Below are 15978 nucleotides of genomic sequence, written 5' to 3'. Positions count from 1 at the left end.
ACTGCCTCTCTCTCGGGTGGGTTTCCAGCACCGCCGTGCCCTGGGGCTCGCTCTGGTCCTGCACTCCATGAGCATCCATCAAAGAGCAGCGACCCCGGGGAACCGATCCCCGACTTCATTCCGCCCACGTCCACCTTGGTTGCGGAGGAGCCGTGTTTGTTCACGCCGGTGTCTGGCCTCCTGTCAAGAGCTCCTGCAGGCAGCCCGGAGCTGCTCCTAATGGGCTGCCAGGGGATTTGCACTGACAGCAACGTGCCGGGCGCTGACAGCTCCCTGGATCTGCTCACTCCTCTTCTACCAGGCCAGACAGCGAGGGAACGCATGGGGATGCTCCAGTGCAGGGGGAGGGCTGTGGGGTGAGCCCCTTCTCCTCCCCGCCTTGTGTTTGCAGCAGGGGGGTGTTTGGGGCTGAAAGAACGGGAGCGGTACAAGCAGACACAGCGTGGGGATGCTCCAGGATAAGACAGCGATGCTTGACTCAGGTTGGTGCAGGGTTGGGCTCTGTTAACACGGAGCAAGCGGTCATCGGTCATGCCCTGCTGAAATACACCTCTTGTTTCGCACAGGGCTTCTCTGCCTCCCCACGGACCCCTGAAGGAGCTACGGGGCTCCCTGAGTCCATCCTGGCTGAGCACAGAGCACCTCACTGTCCTGTATGGCTTTTTATTCCTATGTGATTATACATGCCACTTCATATAGGGATTGAAGCCGTGCAAGGCGCTGGGGTCCGACAGCGGGGAGCAGCCCATGTGCTGCAGGGAGGCATCCACCCGCCGGCCCTGCTCCATCCTGCAGCAGCTTCCCTGTGTCACCGAGCATGCAGGAGGAGGAAGAGGAGGAAGAAGAAGAAGAGGAGCCAGGGAACGGCTGCAGCATTGAGGGCCGCCCCAAACGCAGCACTCCTCAAAGTTTCTCAGGAGGCCGCCGCCGCTCTGTAAAGGTTTGCATTAAATCTGTCACGTTAAGGAAAATAGTGGAAATTACTCAGCTCGGGGAAGAGATTAAAGGCAGACCCCTTCCGATCACTTCATAAAAGAAGGGCCCCATTAACACCTAGTGAAATATTAGCCATTAATCAGGCTCAGCGCAAAATAAAACCATCCACATTTATCATTATTGGATCCTTAATGAAGTGATAATGGGAAAGCTGGGGAGCTGTGATATTAATGTCTCCTAAGAGGCAAGAGCAGAGCCAAGGGCAGCAGCCAAGGTTTTTAATTTACTGCCAAAAGCTTGCACCGTTCATAGCACCGATACTTCTCCCAGGCACCAGCAGTGCTTGGCTGTGAGCAGCCCATTTGCAGAGCCTGCCCACCCCAGCGTGACCAACTTGGCTCTCCCACAGCCCCCTGCATGGGGATGAGGACACCCCTCCCAGAGGTGCAGCATGCATTGAGTTGGCTAAGCAGGGAGCTCTGCCTGCACGCATGGTGCTGAGGAGGAGAACATCGTGCCTGGCCACTCACTTTGCCCACCTGACAGAACAGACACCAAGGAAGAAAAGAAGGAAGACAAGGCTATCTTGCTCATCTGAAAAAGAAAAGACAAGGCAAACGCAACACCCATTTGTCTCTGCCAATTCCCCCGGATCTCCAGTTTCCAAAACCTCCTGTTGACAAAGATGACGAAAGTGAAGTTATTTTGGAACAAATCAGTTCCTCTGAAGAAAACTGTAAATTTGTTGGGAAAAAAAGGAAACGGCTCTGGACAATTTTATTTTTAATTTTTAGAGGGCGGTGAGGCGCTGGCAGCGCTGCCCAGAGCTATGTGTGCCCATCCCTGGAGGTGCCCCAGGCCATGCAGGGGCCCTAGGCAGCCCAAGCTGGGGGGCAGCCAGCCCATGACAGGGATGGGGGCTGAGGTCCCTTCCATCCCAACCATGCTGTGGTTCAGTGATTGCCCAGAAGAAGGCAGGGAATGGCTGGAGCTGGAGTCACTCTGGATTTCGCTTGATTAGAATTAAGACATTAAGCATTTGCAGCACTATGGGGTAAGGTTCAGCCAGTCCATCTGGCCCCAGACCACATTTTGGCTTGCATGCCTGTAGGGCTGACACACTGGGCACACAGCCCATTGCTCTGAAGCCCACTGGTGACCCTCGGAGAAAACACCCAACACAAAGCGCCTTCTCCTGTGCCATCACCCCCCAACAAGCTTCGTGACGCTTGGCAGCTCTCCTCAAGCAGATCTCCAAGCTTCTTGCCAGCTTAAGCAAGCTCAGGCATGCCGCAGAAGACCTTCAGCCCTGAAGCACAAAGGAGACGTGGGATTGTAGTTACCCCCAAGAGCTGGGTTTTGAAATCCCCTTGCGATGAGCTCAGGCTGTGGGCACAGGCTCAGGGTGGTACTGACACCAAGGGGAAGGGGCTGGCCACCTTGGCAGTCCTGCCAGCACTCCTACTTGTCAGATATCAGCTTAAATAACAAAGCAGGAGGTGCACAGCTTCCCCAGAAATCCACCCTCCAATCCTCTGAGCGGAGCTCACGGCTGCCCAGTGGCACCACTACTCACCGTGCCGGCAGGACAGAGAATTTGTGCCACGAGATTAGATCAGCCACACGGAGCAGGCTAGTCTGTCTGGGAAGAGTCTGAGTCAAGCGTGTCCTATTAAATTAAGGCTGGATTTTCAAAGGAGCTCAGCTCCCACTTAGGCTCTGTGACAAACAGGCAGATTTTTCAAAGGAGTTGAATGTGTCGGGTCATACCGGCTGCTGAGCTGAAGTCCTTTGAATAGGTAGCCAGAGCCCAGCTACAATTCAGCCCTGCATCCCGGGAAACCCAACTTCTCTCTGCTCTCCCATGTTTCGCACGGCAGTCGGCGGCAAAACCGGCAGCACCACGGTGTTCTCAGAGGGGTAGGGGAGCAGCTCCTTGTCAAAGCAAGGCTCTGGCAGCTTTGCCCTTTGATCAGCTCAGCAGCATGGGTCAGGAGAGCTGAGCATGAAGACTTCCTTGCCTTTTGTTCTGCAGAATTAGCAGAGTTAATCAGAGTGACAGCGACTTCTGCCTCGGCACAGAAGAAAGGTCAGTGCTCAGGCTGGATATGCGACTGTTTTCCGGCCAGTTGGAAAACAACACCATGAAAGCTCCTAACACGCAGCCTGCCAGTACAGGGGCTCTCCCAGGGTCAGAGGGGGTTCCCACACCGCACTGGGAGCTCTCTCCAGCAGCTGTGCCATGGCCTTGCTTTCTCCATGCCTTTCACCCGCATCTGAAGCTGTCACAGCAGTAGTGGCTCTCTGTAGAAGTGCTAAATGCAGCATCCACAGTGTGACTCCTTACCTTCTTCTAATCCCAATTACAGGAGCTTGACTGTTCCCAATGCTTTTACTGTGGATTTGCTTTCGCCTAATTAGTGGACTCTTTCTGTCAGAGATATTAGCACCCTTGACAGCAAGCCTAGTAGTTTCATCTGCAATGTTTATGGCCTTATTTACCCCTGCTGCTAATTAAATGCATCAGAATATCTGCAGAGGGAGCTCTCGTGATCTGTCCGTGGCTCTAATTAAAATAACCTGGATGTCCATGACATTGGTGCCCGTCAAGCCAGTCACCAGGAGATGACGTCCATGCTGGAAGTGGCTGAAGAAGGCATAGGAGTCATTGTTGCTGAGAAAGGTCTCTGCATCGAGGCCTTCCTGCAGCGCCTCAGCCACCAGCTCTGGGCTGCAGAAAGCCCCAGCTGCATCTGTGGGCCCGTCTTGCCCGTCTGTTCCCCCACTCAGGAAGACGACATCACACCTGCCCAGGTTGCTGGCCTCAACACCCCGTGCCCTGTGCAGCCCCAGCCCCACTCGCAGAGCCAGCTCTTGGTTTCTCCCTCCCTTCCCAGTTCCTTGAAGCTGAACCGTAGTTTCTCCTCCAGCCAGGACGCAGACCGGTTTCCGGGGCCCCATTCCTTGCAGGGCCTGCAGAAACTCAGCCATGTTCAAACCCGGGATGTCTAACTCTGCCGCCAGCTGCAGGAGATTCCCCTTCAGCTCAGAGCCCCGAGGCCCTTCCCCAAGGCTGGCCAAGCGCAGGCAGAGCAGGCAGATCAGCTGGCAGTACAGCACAGCAACACGGCCAACATCCCCACAGACCGCTGCACTGAGAACCAGGGTCACATAGCCCAGGCTCTCTGCATGGCGCTTGGCCTCAGCCAAAGCCAACGTGTTTGACCCAATGATGACGTTGCAAACGTGGGAGTAGTCTTCTGCAGCAGCGGGCTTGGTGGGAGAGCTGGAGAGAACTGCTTCCACGGAGCTGGGCAGGCTGTGCAGCAGGTTGTATTTGGCCAGGATCTGAAGGCAGTCTTGGACGCTGTGGGAGCTGGCGGCAGTGGGCCCACTCGCTATGATATCCAGGGGGTCACCAATCACGTCGGAAAGGATGAGGCTCACCACCTGCCAAGAGCAATGCTGGTGGATTACTGTGGGAAGCAGGGATGGCTGACTGCACTGCAGTCCTGGCGTATGCGGTGCTTTGAGATATACTTGCGCTACCTTCATCTCAAAACAGTTGGAAACAAGGGGAGATCTTGGGCCTTTTTTATTTTAAAGTACCCTGAGAGCCACCTTGCTCTTTTGTAACCCACTGAGTGTCCTTTGATGCTGAACTATCGCAGTGGAAGAAAAACAGATGCCACTGTGCTTGGGCCGATAACCTAGCATGGGTTCAGCTGGCACATCAGTGAGAGAACAGCCTCTGGGTGAGCTAAGGTTCTGAAAGTGCAACGGGAGTGAGCAGAGCAATGACCAGCGTGATGGAAACTCCTGCTGGGTGAGGGCTGGGGTCTGCTGAGTAGTGCAATTGGATGGCCAGGACTGAATTCCCCTTCTCCACACCTCTCCCTTTGGGGAGAGTTTGGGTCCTCAGTGAAGTTGCAAACCCAAAACAATGTGCATACGGCACTTTGGTCAGTTGTTTAAACCACTGTTTAGGAGGCAGACTACTGTGCAAGCAGAGGTTTCCTCTGGTTACCTGTGCAGGATATGCAAGGCGGGCCAGCCCTCCACCCTTCAGCAGAGACAGAATTTTCCGGACAGCGTTCAGCTCCTGTATGGCAGCTCCTCGGGAAGCCAGCATTTTTGTGAGCTTCTCCTTCTCCTCCAGGAGAATGGGTGGGATGGGAGCAGGCAGTAGGGCTGATCCACCTCCTAGGATGCAGAAGAGATGGCAGACACTGAGCGCACGTTACAGTGGGACAGGAATAAAGTTGGGCTGCCCAGTAGCTGAGCAGGAGTAGCCTTTCCCCTTCCCTCAGCAGTCTGTGGAGGGAAGGCAGAGCTGGTCAGGGAAACGGCAAATGAAGTCTCCTTCACCAACAGGCTTTAATCACGGCAGCTTGGCACTGCCTGCAGTCAGCTACACTTCACACAGACAGCATAAACCTCACTGGATCAGGGTACCACAGAGAAGAGCCTGAAATTCCTATCCCCACGATATCAGGCTACTAGTGTGTTCCCACACTCATTTTCAAGGGCTCCCTGGATGGATGAGCAGGACCACACACTTCAGGACTCGCAGAGCATGAAGCATTATGTAGATGGAGATGCTGTAGGTTTTGCTGGTTCCATTTATTCAACACAGAGCACAGAAAAAAACAGCTGTGGCTGCACTAAAATAGGAAACCACCCCCCTAACTGCACACACCTAGGTCTGGGAGGAAAAAAAAAGGGGACAGAATAACATAGAACAAAGCACACCCAAGGTGATAGTTCTATCAGTGGGAATCCTATCAGGGCAACTGACACAGATGGGCATTGGAAACGTACAAAAGAAGGTAAGGAAAAGGATCAGAATGGTAAAGTGAAATGGGTGGAAAATACAGAATGGAAAGGAGAAAAATGTGAGTAGAGAGTGAACATGCACAAAAGTACAGCTGAAAGCTACCGTCAAAAGGCAAAATCTGCTCAGAGGTTTGGGACAAATCAGCATCAATAAAACATGATGAGCAAGAAAAACAAATGCAAATGCCTAGGTTTCAGTCAATAGCCAGGATTCTAGCTGAGAGGCAGCAGCAGTTGGGGACTGGCTGCTGTGTGGGAGTGCACGTGCGCCAGGAGCCACAGCCACAGGTAAGTCCTGGTGGGCTGAGGAGTCTCTTGGAGATGCTAGTAGCCAAAGGACAGGAGGACAGGAGGACACCCAGGGGAATCCCTAGCGAGAACAGCTAGATGTCAGCTACTTGGGTGACTGCCTAACAGCTCTGTGCTCTCTGCACCACATCACGCTTCAGCAACCACAATGGATGCAATGACAATTACCAAGCAGAGACCAAGTGGTTTCAGCAGAGCTGCTCCAAGCCCCTGCTTGCTTTTGTCCTGAATCAAGCTTGAGCCGTGGCAACTGCATCCCTCTGATGCACAATATCCACTTCCATATACAGCCCTGGGCCTGAGGACATCCTGACCCAACGCTCAGGGCCTGTGGGTATTTGCCTGGAAGTGGTCAGGGCTGACCCCTCAAGGTGTGCAGCTGTGTCAGAGGTTTGGGCTTCATTTCCACTGGCCACAATAAAAGTGGGGGGAAAAAGCAAAGCTCTAAGGAGGGTCAGTCCCAAATTAACAAGTTCAGAGCTTGTGAGTCAACCAAGCCTCTCCCAAGTCTGCATCTCCAGATTAAAGGAGGGGAGAAGAAAAAAGTGCCACCCTTGCCAAAAGGTGAGAGCAGCTGACAGCCTGTGTACCACCATCCCAGCCTGTATCCCCAGGACTTGGGGCAACCCTGTGCCCTCCCCTGCTGCACTCCTGAAAAAAATCCTGTGAGAGAAGGGAAAGGAGAAATCACTGAAAGGGCCAGAACAGCACAGTAGTCCCCTGCTGCACAGGGCATTTGGCCAAGTAGCTGGAGGGGCTGTAGCAGCAGGGGCACTCAGCACAGCCTATTCCCTGGCATCCCCACCTGAGATGAGCACAAGGAGCAGGTCATCTGCTGTCAGGCCCTCAGCCAGCTCCCGAATGGCACTTGCTCCCCTAAGAGCCTCTGGGTCAGGGAGGTTGTTCTTGGCACCTTCAATGACCTGGATTCTGCTGTGTGGCTTCAGCAGCATCTCCCTGCATGGAAAGGGAAGGCAATCACATCACTAACACGAGTACCTTTGCAGGCAGCCAAGCTGTCACCCAGCAGAGAATCACTCCTGGTACACCAGAGGGGAACAGAAAGTGGACACGGTGGGCACCAGAGCAATGGCAGCTGGAAAAGACTGAGGGTGTTCACAGAAACAACCCACACAGGACAAATCTGGCAGTTTACTCCCACCCAAACTGTGCACGTGTCAGCTCCCTTACTGCATTCCCGCTCGCTGCAGGCTCTCCTGGATGCCCAGTGGCACGTTGATGATCCCCCGAACGAGGTGGTCTCCCAGGATCTCTTCTGCCGCTGCCGCCATCCCCAGCACAGCTTTGCCAAACCCCACCAAGTACAGGTCCCTCTTCAACGGGAAGGCACGGCTGCTCACCAGCAGCTCAGGGCACCCCTCTCCCTGGAGCTTCAGTGCCCTCTTCAGCATTGGGGCTGGCCGGACGGTGCCCACTGCGCTGCGGAAGAGGGACAGCGCGTGCTCACGGAGGGACATGCTGCCTAGGGTGGCCAGGCTGAGCTGCTCCGCTCAGCTTGGGGTGGGCTTGCACACACACCGGTGAGTCCTCAAGCAACCAAGATCCCCCAACCTGCAAGTGAAAGAGGCAATTTTCATTAGCAAAAGAGACAGGGCTGTCACTTGGAGAACAGTGAGGCCAGATTATGCACCATGGAGTTTTAGCTCCTGTTTTCTCTTCAGTAAGGTGCAATATCAGCTGTGTTTTCCCACCACACCCCAGGCAGTAGGGAGGGAAGCACAGCGTCACATTCAAACTACCTGTCAGCTTTTGGTTCCACTGCAATCCCATCACCTCCTGCAGGGAAGGTGAGCCCTGCCAGCCAGCTTTTCTATTACTGTACGTTTGCCACTGGCAAGCCATCATTTCAATTTGCTCAGCGTTTGACACCCTTCCAAAGCATGCAAGCTGCTCTCTGTCCTGGAGAGAACAGGGCGGCCGGGCGGAACAGCTTTTCGCTCCATGAACTCTCTTCCATGTGCCAGCCAAATGCTGAGCTCATTCTCTGGCCGTGCAGTGCCCTGTGCTCCCCTGCAGCACCAGGCACAGACTTTGGAAAAGTAACAGCTTTGTTAGCTGCCTGCTCCCTCGCTGCCCGTGGCTGTGGAAAGACCAGGAACGAGGTTGCTCCAACAAAAAGCAAATTAACACCTGGCTTCATTCTCTTTTATATTTTAGTTCTTTCATTATCCATTAAAATAATATTTAGAGCCCAAATAGGACTTCAGATCCAGGCAAAGTTCCCAGCTGGGTCTGTGAAAGCACATCTGAGCTACTATCTACTATTAGAATTAAATGCAACAGATATGAGCGAGGACTGCAGAACCTCAGCTTCTCAAGGGCAGACACTCATCCAGACAGTGCAGAGGCAGCCCCTGCCAGCACACACTGTTGATGCCCTCCCAGCACTCCTTCCCTCCATTAGCTGGCACTGAGTTCATTGCTGGTTTCTCAGAACCAAGGACCCCTGTGATCTGCATCTCTCCAGCTCACGGCAATTATGGTGTAGGCAATTAAAGTAGGGTGCTAGGAGGCTGAGGCAGCCCTGGCAATATTCTTAATTGTAGAAACATTCAAATTACCTGCCAGTTAATTCTCTCTCTACTGAATGGATGCGTTTCAGTGCAAGGCCAGCTTCTGCCTCCTCTTCTGAGAGAACACACAAGTCCAGAGGTCTCTCTTTGTCCTAACACTCCCACAGCATTGCAAGGTGTTAATCATTAAGCCAACAAGCTTTCCAACAGTTCCTCTGGGTCTAAATCTGCCTTATTTTCCTGCAAAGACAGGGGACAGACTGAAAGGCTCAGTGAAAATCTCAATACAAGCACATTCCCAGGCAATAAAACTTGGGCACACGCTGGAAATCATTGCAAAAAAAGGACTTGCAAATAAAACCAAATGGTGGATCACAGCTTTGCTGGATAAAAAAAAAAAGATTATGAGAAACAAATTTTAAATGCAAAACGCAGGGCAGATAAGTTGCCTATTTAAACTCCCTTGAGATACTGCTTCCTTTAGGACTGTCTTTTCAACCCTGAGAAGAGATAAGAAAGAGAGTTCCTGACCACTTCATTAACAAGTTCAAAAATCTTGTGGCAGCTGGGGCTGTAAGCAGTTTAAAAACCACAGAGCCTCAGCCTTCCTACAGCGAGGACCTGAGTAACTGTGCCACTAGCAGTGAAGTGAGACATACACCTCTTAGGAACTGAGACTGAATATACAAATATACATATGAATGTACATAACAAGCAATTGCTCACCACTCACCAACCAATGCCCAGCTAGCCCCCCCCCCAGAGAGAAAAAGAGCCAGATGAACTCCCACCCCTTCAAAACTCTCCTTCCATACAATGTCATGTGGTATGGAATATCTCTTTGGCCAGTTTAAGTCAGCTGCCCTATTTCTGTCTCCTCCCAACTCTTCAGTGAGAAAATGGAATGGCCTCAGCCCTGCACAACGCTGTTTAGCAATAATTACAAACACTGCTATGTTAACAACATTGTTTTTCACCTACAACCACAACATAACATCATATCAGACATTCTTGAGTAAACAACCCTGTCCAAGATGAAACGAAGATGGCAAGTTTAAGAAAATGAAGCCCAAAGCTTTTAATAGGCTCTGCCTTGATGTTTCTGTGCATGGCTGACCCTGAAGTCCAGGGGAACTGAGCAAAATCAGACCTGCAACTGCAGAGCCTGTCACACACGGCCTCCCAGCGGCTCCGCTCAGCTCCAGCTGCAGACATGACACAGCAGGCACGAGTCATTTAAAAGCAATCCTCTCCTGGTGAAGCTGCAAAAATAAATGCCAGCTTAATTCATCTAGCACTTGTGTACATACTGCTAATGCCTGCTCTGTTCTTGAAAGCATTTCACTACAATAGCAGGCATGTAATCTGTTTTCTGCACTCTGAACTCAGACTGTAATTTAACCACCAAGACCCGATCCAAAGGCTGGTGAAGTCAGCATGTGTGCATCTTTCCTTTGCTTCAGGAGGCCTTAAGGCATGCTGTCTGCACAGAAACCACTGACCTCAGTGCACAGGTATACATGCAGAGCAAGCCCAGTGCAAATCTCCCTGCATCCAGAGGCTACTCAGCTGTACAACACAACGGAGAGCTGCATTTGGCACAGACCCATCAGCTTTGGAGGTCTCCATGTGTAACTCTGCTCCCTGACAGCTCTGATTAGACACACAGGCTCACTGGAGGCTCCCCTTGGAATGGGCGTGCTGCTAATGATGTCACAAATCCATGTTAATGTAATTTATTTATACATCTCAAGCACTGGATACTAAATGTCAACAAGGAACAGCTATAAATCAGTGCTAAGAAATTCGCTGTAGATATTAAAAAGCACGCTCAAAAAATCATACTCATTTCATGAGGGCTTTAAAAACAAGATCAAGAAAACTGAACACCCCACATTGAGGGAGGGGCAGCATAGGAAGGAAAAACAACCCAAATAGCAGCTCTCAGACTACCTCTATAGATGGAGGGTGAAATGATGTGACTTCCAGCAAGCTGCTATATCTTGCATGTGGGAAAATACCATCCTCACACCTCTGCATTCTCCTTTTCTCCCTGCTGTCTGGGAGGAATTCAGGGTGAGAGAAGGGACTTACGTACTGATCTTCATTTCCCAGTTTCTCAGGGAAATCACACAGGGATGAACAAGCCCTCCTCTCTGAGGACCCACGGTCACATGCTATCGGCGTGAGGTGGAGGTTTTTCACCCTTCCTTTGTCCCTGCTTGGGACAACTGGGAGTTGGGGAATATTCTTTTAGAAAGTTTCCAGGAGTTCACACTAATCTTAGGAGGACAAAGATGCTGAGAACCGCCTGTTACAAAGAGAGCTGTAAGGGGCTTAGATTAATCCCCTTTAAATGAAAACTTCCTCAGCTTTCATTGGTGAATAACGTTCACCATTTGCATACTTGTTTGCATGCATTACCATTATAATTTCTTTCTTCATAGGGCTCCTCCTAAGTCACTAGAAACTTCCACTAACTCCCACTATAAAAAGCAGCAAAACCCCAGCGCTTCATTTTTACCTTCTCTGGGAAAAAGGGAGGGAGAGAAGCTGGACTGTGATAAAACACAGGCAAAACAGTCGTTTGCACTACCTTTCATTAACTTTTTAATTAAAGCAATTCTGCAGGCAAGGAGCCAATGTCAGAAGGAGACAGAAACAATCCAGCACAGGGGCAGACATGTGGCAAGCTGCCAGGTAAACTGGATGGTGGCAAGAGACCAAAAGCATAGACACAAGGGGGAACAGTCTGAGCCAGAAGCTCTGAGCCACACTGGGGAAGGAAAGAGAGCACAAACGAGCTGCCTGTGCAGCGAGAAAAATGAGCCAATGCCTTGCTCCATGGCAGGTATTTGAAAGGTGGAAAAATATTCCCTTTTAGGGCCCAGTCTCCCACCAGTGAGCAAAGCAGAGTTATTCTGGGTACTACAGTTAGAGGTTTGTTTGAGGGTTTGCATCACAGGCTTGTGGTTTTCTTAAAGTTGGGGCAACTGGGCTTGCTGCAGGTTGATTCAACCACACAGCCCCAGTGTTTCAGATGCTGCAAGGCCTGAGGATGCTCTGGGATGTCAAATTTAATTGAGATCTTTGGGGTTCTAAGGCAGTTCATTTCTAGTGTCATCAGGACCTCTATGGTTTGCTCTCAGTGTGGCAGTGCTTGGTGGCTGGCCCCTGGCATACAGAGCGTACAGGACTCCAGAATCCCCGAGGGATCAAACCCCAATCCTCCAGAGAATAATTCTCAGTTCAAGCTGTAAAAGACAGATTACATCTTTGTTACAGCAGTAAACTACCAGATACAGCAAGTTGTAAGTGTCTCTTGCTATTCCTTTCACTTGCTACACAGCGTTCTTCTGGCCTCTTGGCAGGTAAATTACCATTAGGCTCACCTGGGCTTACGGCTTCCATTTTTCACGTGGGAGTTTACCTATGAAGTACAGCACAGCGGAGATTTTACTGCGTTCAAGTCCCATGTTCCCACTTACTGACACATCTCTTCTATCATTTGATAGATCAAATTTAATCTGCCTGCTGAGCCCTGCTCAGACTCAGACTTGATGTTCCAGATGGTCCCAAAAGCATCACAAGAAAATTTTCAAGGAGATGCACTGAGCCCAGGAAGAAAACAAAGCGGTAAAGTTTTGTTCTAAGTGACTACTTGGGGAGGATTAGATGGGGGATTTTTCAAGACTAATCTCTTTAAATGAAAATTTCAGAATTTGATTAATTTTTTAATCTGCGCATGGATTTGCATACAATTACTGCACTGCCTATTTTGTAGCAGAGAAAATATCTGCAGCTAGGATGGAGCAGCTGGTCACTGCCCTGCTACAGAGAGCCCAGTACACAGATGGATGTGCAGGAAACAAGGTGAGGGGTCCTTCTGCCCCTGCTCACCACAGTGCTCCTGCTGCACTCGATAGTGGAGGACAGAAGTAGTATGAGGAGACAGAGAGCTGCAAACAAGGTTTGCTAGGCAGGAAGGGGGAAAAGTAGGAACGAGTCTGAGCACCTTTGTTTCAAGAATACACTGAGCTCAGGGAAACCCAGGAGTCCTAATTTCTAATAGATGGCTTTCCAAATGGTTCCTAGAAAAGAAATATGTTGCTCTCATGACTGATTTACTCACTAGGAAAATGTCAACAGGGTCTCTCTGCCTTTGATGAGGAATGTAGCCTGAGGCCGAACACAGAGAAGATAAGTGTTCTCTTCAGCATTTTATATATATAGATCAGTATCATTAGTAAAAAAAATTAACTGTATTTGACATATGCATCTTACTAGTTTTTCTAGGTCACACTCCCTTCACTCCCTATATACCTTTTGGAAATGATTTTCCCTTGCACTGGGGATTGTAGGGCAGAAAAATTTTTCACTAAGAATCCTTCTGTAGCTAAATGCAGAACAGTACTACCCTGAAGCCAAGTCCATGCCAAGTCTACTTCCTTTCATGCTGTAATTTCTCAAACTCCCTATTCTGAGTCAACTCACAATCAAAGTTGAGAGTCATTTAGAATATGAGGAAGGATCATAGTATTCTAGAGAAGATGAAAAGTTGCCAGCCTTGAGGACTCAAATAATAGAAAGGACTCGAAATTCAGTACTGCAAAATACAAGGGCATGCTCTTTGGAATTAAGAGCAAAAAAAAAAAAAAAAAAAGAGCTCCTTAGTTGAAAATAACACAAAGAGAAAAAGCAAGGAATATTAATCAGTCACAGGATGACAATTACGCCTGCCCTCTAGGCTGAGATGATAGGCTATGGGGAAAGCAGAAAGCAGCAGACGTGATCTACCTTGACTTCAGTGACACTGCTCTCATTAGCAAGCTGAAGAAGTTCTGGCTGGGTAAATGTACTGTTGTGCTGGCTGCAAAACGGCTCGACCACTGGGCTCAGAGTGTCGACATCAGTGGCTCTGTGTCCAATGACAGCTGGTAATGAACAAGGAAGTCCTGGGTTTCAGTCGGGCTTTATTTCGCCCCACAGCTTCCCTACTGATCTGGGGACACTGATTATTTAGTAATTTTAATTAAATCTGTATTCCACTAACACTAATCTGGGGGAAGTGCCAAAGTACTGAATGGTAGAGCCACCTTCCAGAGGCACTGCAATAAATTCAGCAAGAAGCGTGAGGTTTTGCAGCTGGGACAAGATTTACATGCACCATGGCAGGCTGAGAACCAACTGGTACGACCAACTTAGAAGCAATCTGATCATAGCTACATCTAATTGAAGGGAGGTTATGAAGACAACAGATATGAGATCTTGGTATAAAATGACCACAATTTGCAACCTGAGATGCTCACCTCAGACATGAGCCAAAAGTTCTTTATAGGGACAATAGCACAACACTGGATCAGGCCAGCCAGAGAAGCTATGGGCTCCATGCTAGGAGGAGATAACACCAGAGCTCCCTTCCTACTTACGCTTCTGAGGTCACATGTTGTAAAAGCAGGGATTCCAGAGCATCACATTTAGCTTCAAGAGCCCACAAAGTGATGCTAAGCTGTAGAATTTGGGTCCCCTACACAAGCCTTCAGACACAGCTGTCACTCACACAGAATCATCCCTCCAAACAGAGTCCAGGGAAAATTTATTCACCTGAGTAGTGCTCTTTCCAGAAACATTTCTTGGAAATTCACCCATCCAAGCTAATGCAAGCATGGGCCTGTTTGTATTGTGCGAGTTACAGTGGTGCCTAATATAGAAACACATAGGTAGAATGACTGCATTTGATCAATATTACTAAAGCAGCAATTAAACCTATTTTCTATTAACTAGTTTTGCAGGGGCATCATCTACAATTCCTACCTAATGTGACACTTTCCAGGGAGATCCAATTATCCTGCCAGATAAATTTCAGCCTGGTATAAACTGACAAACTAAGTTCCAACAACTGGGAAGAAAGGCAGAAGAAAGAATAAAAAGGGGAGTGACAAAACATCAAATCAACAACCCACGGTGTTATACAACTCTCAAACCTGGCTAAGTATTGTAGGTGTTTTGAAGTAAATTGTCTTATGATGGTATTGGTGAGTCATCTTCTGGGCCCAGATGAGATAATCCAGGCTTTGATGTAATTTACAGTGTGCAAGAGGCATGCTGTTCGGAACTTCTCTAAAGTCTTTTATTATGTGAAAATCGATGGTAGGTTTTGAACTGACCTGCAGTGGAGCAGCTGAACCTGAGACCCTCCGAAGCAATGAAAGTGCCTTCTGTGGAGGCTCCTGAGGCGCTGGCGTTAAAATCCTGAATCCATCTCAGAACAAAACTTGGTGAATCATTTTGACATTGCAATAGAAAGAGGTGAATCAGGCTAGGTGCCCGAACCTGCAAGGGTGAGCAGTAGTAAACAAGCAGTAAAAGACATCTCAAAAAAGACTTTTGTTTAACTGACTAAATGCTATATGCAGATAAAATAATTACGTGTTTGAACGACGTGCAAACAGACCTCTGCCAAGTTCCCAGGCTTACCGCTGCTTGACCACAAGAGGGCAATATTATTCTGAAGCAAACTTCTGGAGCCGATAAAGGGAAAATGCAATTAACATTCACACAGACAACTTTGGCTTTTGCTTTTTATTGTTTTCTTTGTTGCTTTTAAGTTTCGTGGAGACCGGAACAACAAAATATTTCCATTTTTCTTCTAAAATTAACACACGAGGGTGCTGGAAATCATCACAGTGGTGGGAGATTCTCACCTCAAGGTTTGAGACGGATAGACACACACAGAACTTGGCAGCAATATTTGTGACGGGTAAACATACAGTCCAGAGGTGTCTGTACCACAGCACCTACCTGAAGAGCCAGGATATCTTTGTTGGAGGTTCTTTACATGTTGTCAGTGCTGTAAGACCGCAGTGCCATAGCCCTTGTATCAGTGTGGTACCGTTTGAAGGCTGCTTGCAGAATTAAAAGCACTGAGATAGAAGAAAAAACATAACGATATGACTAAAAACGGCATTTAAAAGCAGGGATTCTGTCAGCGAGTCTTTTAAACGAGGTAGATGCGTAGCACGGACAAGAAGAAGGGCAGCATCGATAAACTCTGTGCCAATCCTTCCAGCACCCACCCCTGAGGGACACACTCCAGCCCCACAGCAGGCCGCAACCCCAACCCGTTTCCTCACTGACTTAGCACTGCTTTTCCCACCAGCCCCGCGCTATGAGCTACGCTTCAGGTTTTTTTGGAGGGCTGGAGCCGCAGCATTAACAGCCCCAATGAGGAAATAGAACGCTCGGCACGAGCCACCTATGCACTGCAGCGCAGCCGCCTCAGTCCCGCCCACCGCCGCCTTCAAAATGGCGGTCGGACCGCCTCGCGCCCTCGCCGCTCCCATGAGGCTTTGCGCGCGCCCCC

The 15978-nt window shown here is 49.6% G+C and overlaps 1 protein-coding gene across 7 annotated transcripts; it reads right to left on the bottom strand.

Annotated features, from left to right (window-relative positions):
* Positions 1-1702: 1702 nt before the first annotated feature.
* GLYCTK (glycerate kinase) lies at positions 1703-15964 on the bottom strand. Of its 7 annotated transcripts, none has more exons than XR_014886438.1 (8): positions 15417-15943; positions 14783-14948; positions 8664-8855; positions 7273-7653; positions 6887-7038; positions 4964-5139; positions 2513-4386; positions 1703-2245 (listed from the first exon to the last, which is right to left on the bottom strand). XR_014886438.1 is itself a non-coding variant. In XM_010718364.3 (8 exons), the coding sequence occupies exons 5-8, from the start codon at positions 7557-7559 to the stop codon at positions 3460-3462; spliced, it is 1542 nt and encodes a 513-aa protein (XP_010716666.1). In that variant the 5' UTR covers positions 7560-7653; positions 8664-8855; positions 14783-14948; positions 15417-15538; positions 15871-15964; the 3' UTR covers positions 1703-3459. The 7 variants fall into 7 exon arrangements, 6 of the variants coding, with proteins under 6 accessions (XP_010716666.1, XP_085092337.1, XP_085092338.1 ...); XM_010718364.3 differs by having other exon boundaries at positions 1703-4386; positions 15417-15538; positions 15871-15964; XM_085236211.1 differs by adding an exon at positions 15045-15136 and having other exon boundaries at positions 1703-4386.
* Positions 15965-15978: the final 14 nt, after the last annotated feature.

This window comes from Meleagris gallopavo, chromosome 14, assembly GCF_905368555.1.
Source record: "Meleagris gallopavo chromosome 14, MGAL_WU_HG_1.1, whole genome shotgun sequence".
Classification (NCBI taxonomy): domain Eukaryota; kingdom Metazoa; phylum Chordata; class Aves; order Galliformes; family Phasianidae; genus Meleagris; species Meleagris gallopavo.
The sequence above is the reverse complement of the archived record's forward strand: the minus strand, read 5'-3'. Positions and strand labels throughout refer to the sequence as shown.

Coding starts and splice junctions, on each gene's coding strand:
- GLYCTK (XM_010718364.3), bottom strand. CDS start 7,559: ATGTCCCTCCGTGAGCACGCGCTGTCCCTCTTCCGCAGCGCAGTGGGC. Junction 7,039..7,272: donor CTGCAGCGAGCGGGAATGCA/GTAAGGGAGCTG, acceptor CTTTCCATGCAG/GGAGATGCTGCTGAAGCCAC. Junction 4,387..4,963: donor GCCTTGCATATCCTGCACAG/GTAACCAGAGGA, acceptor TGCTCTTGGCAG/GTGGTGAGCCTCATCCTTTC.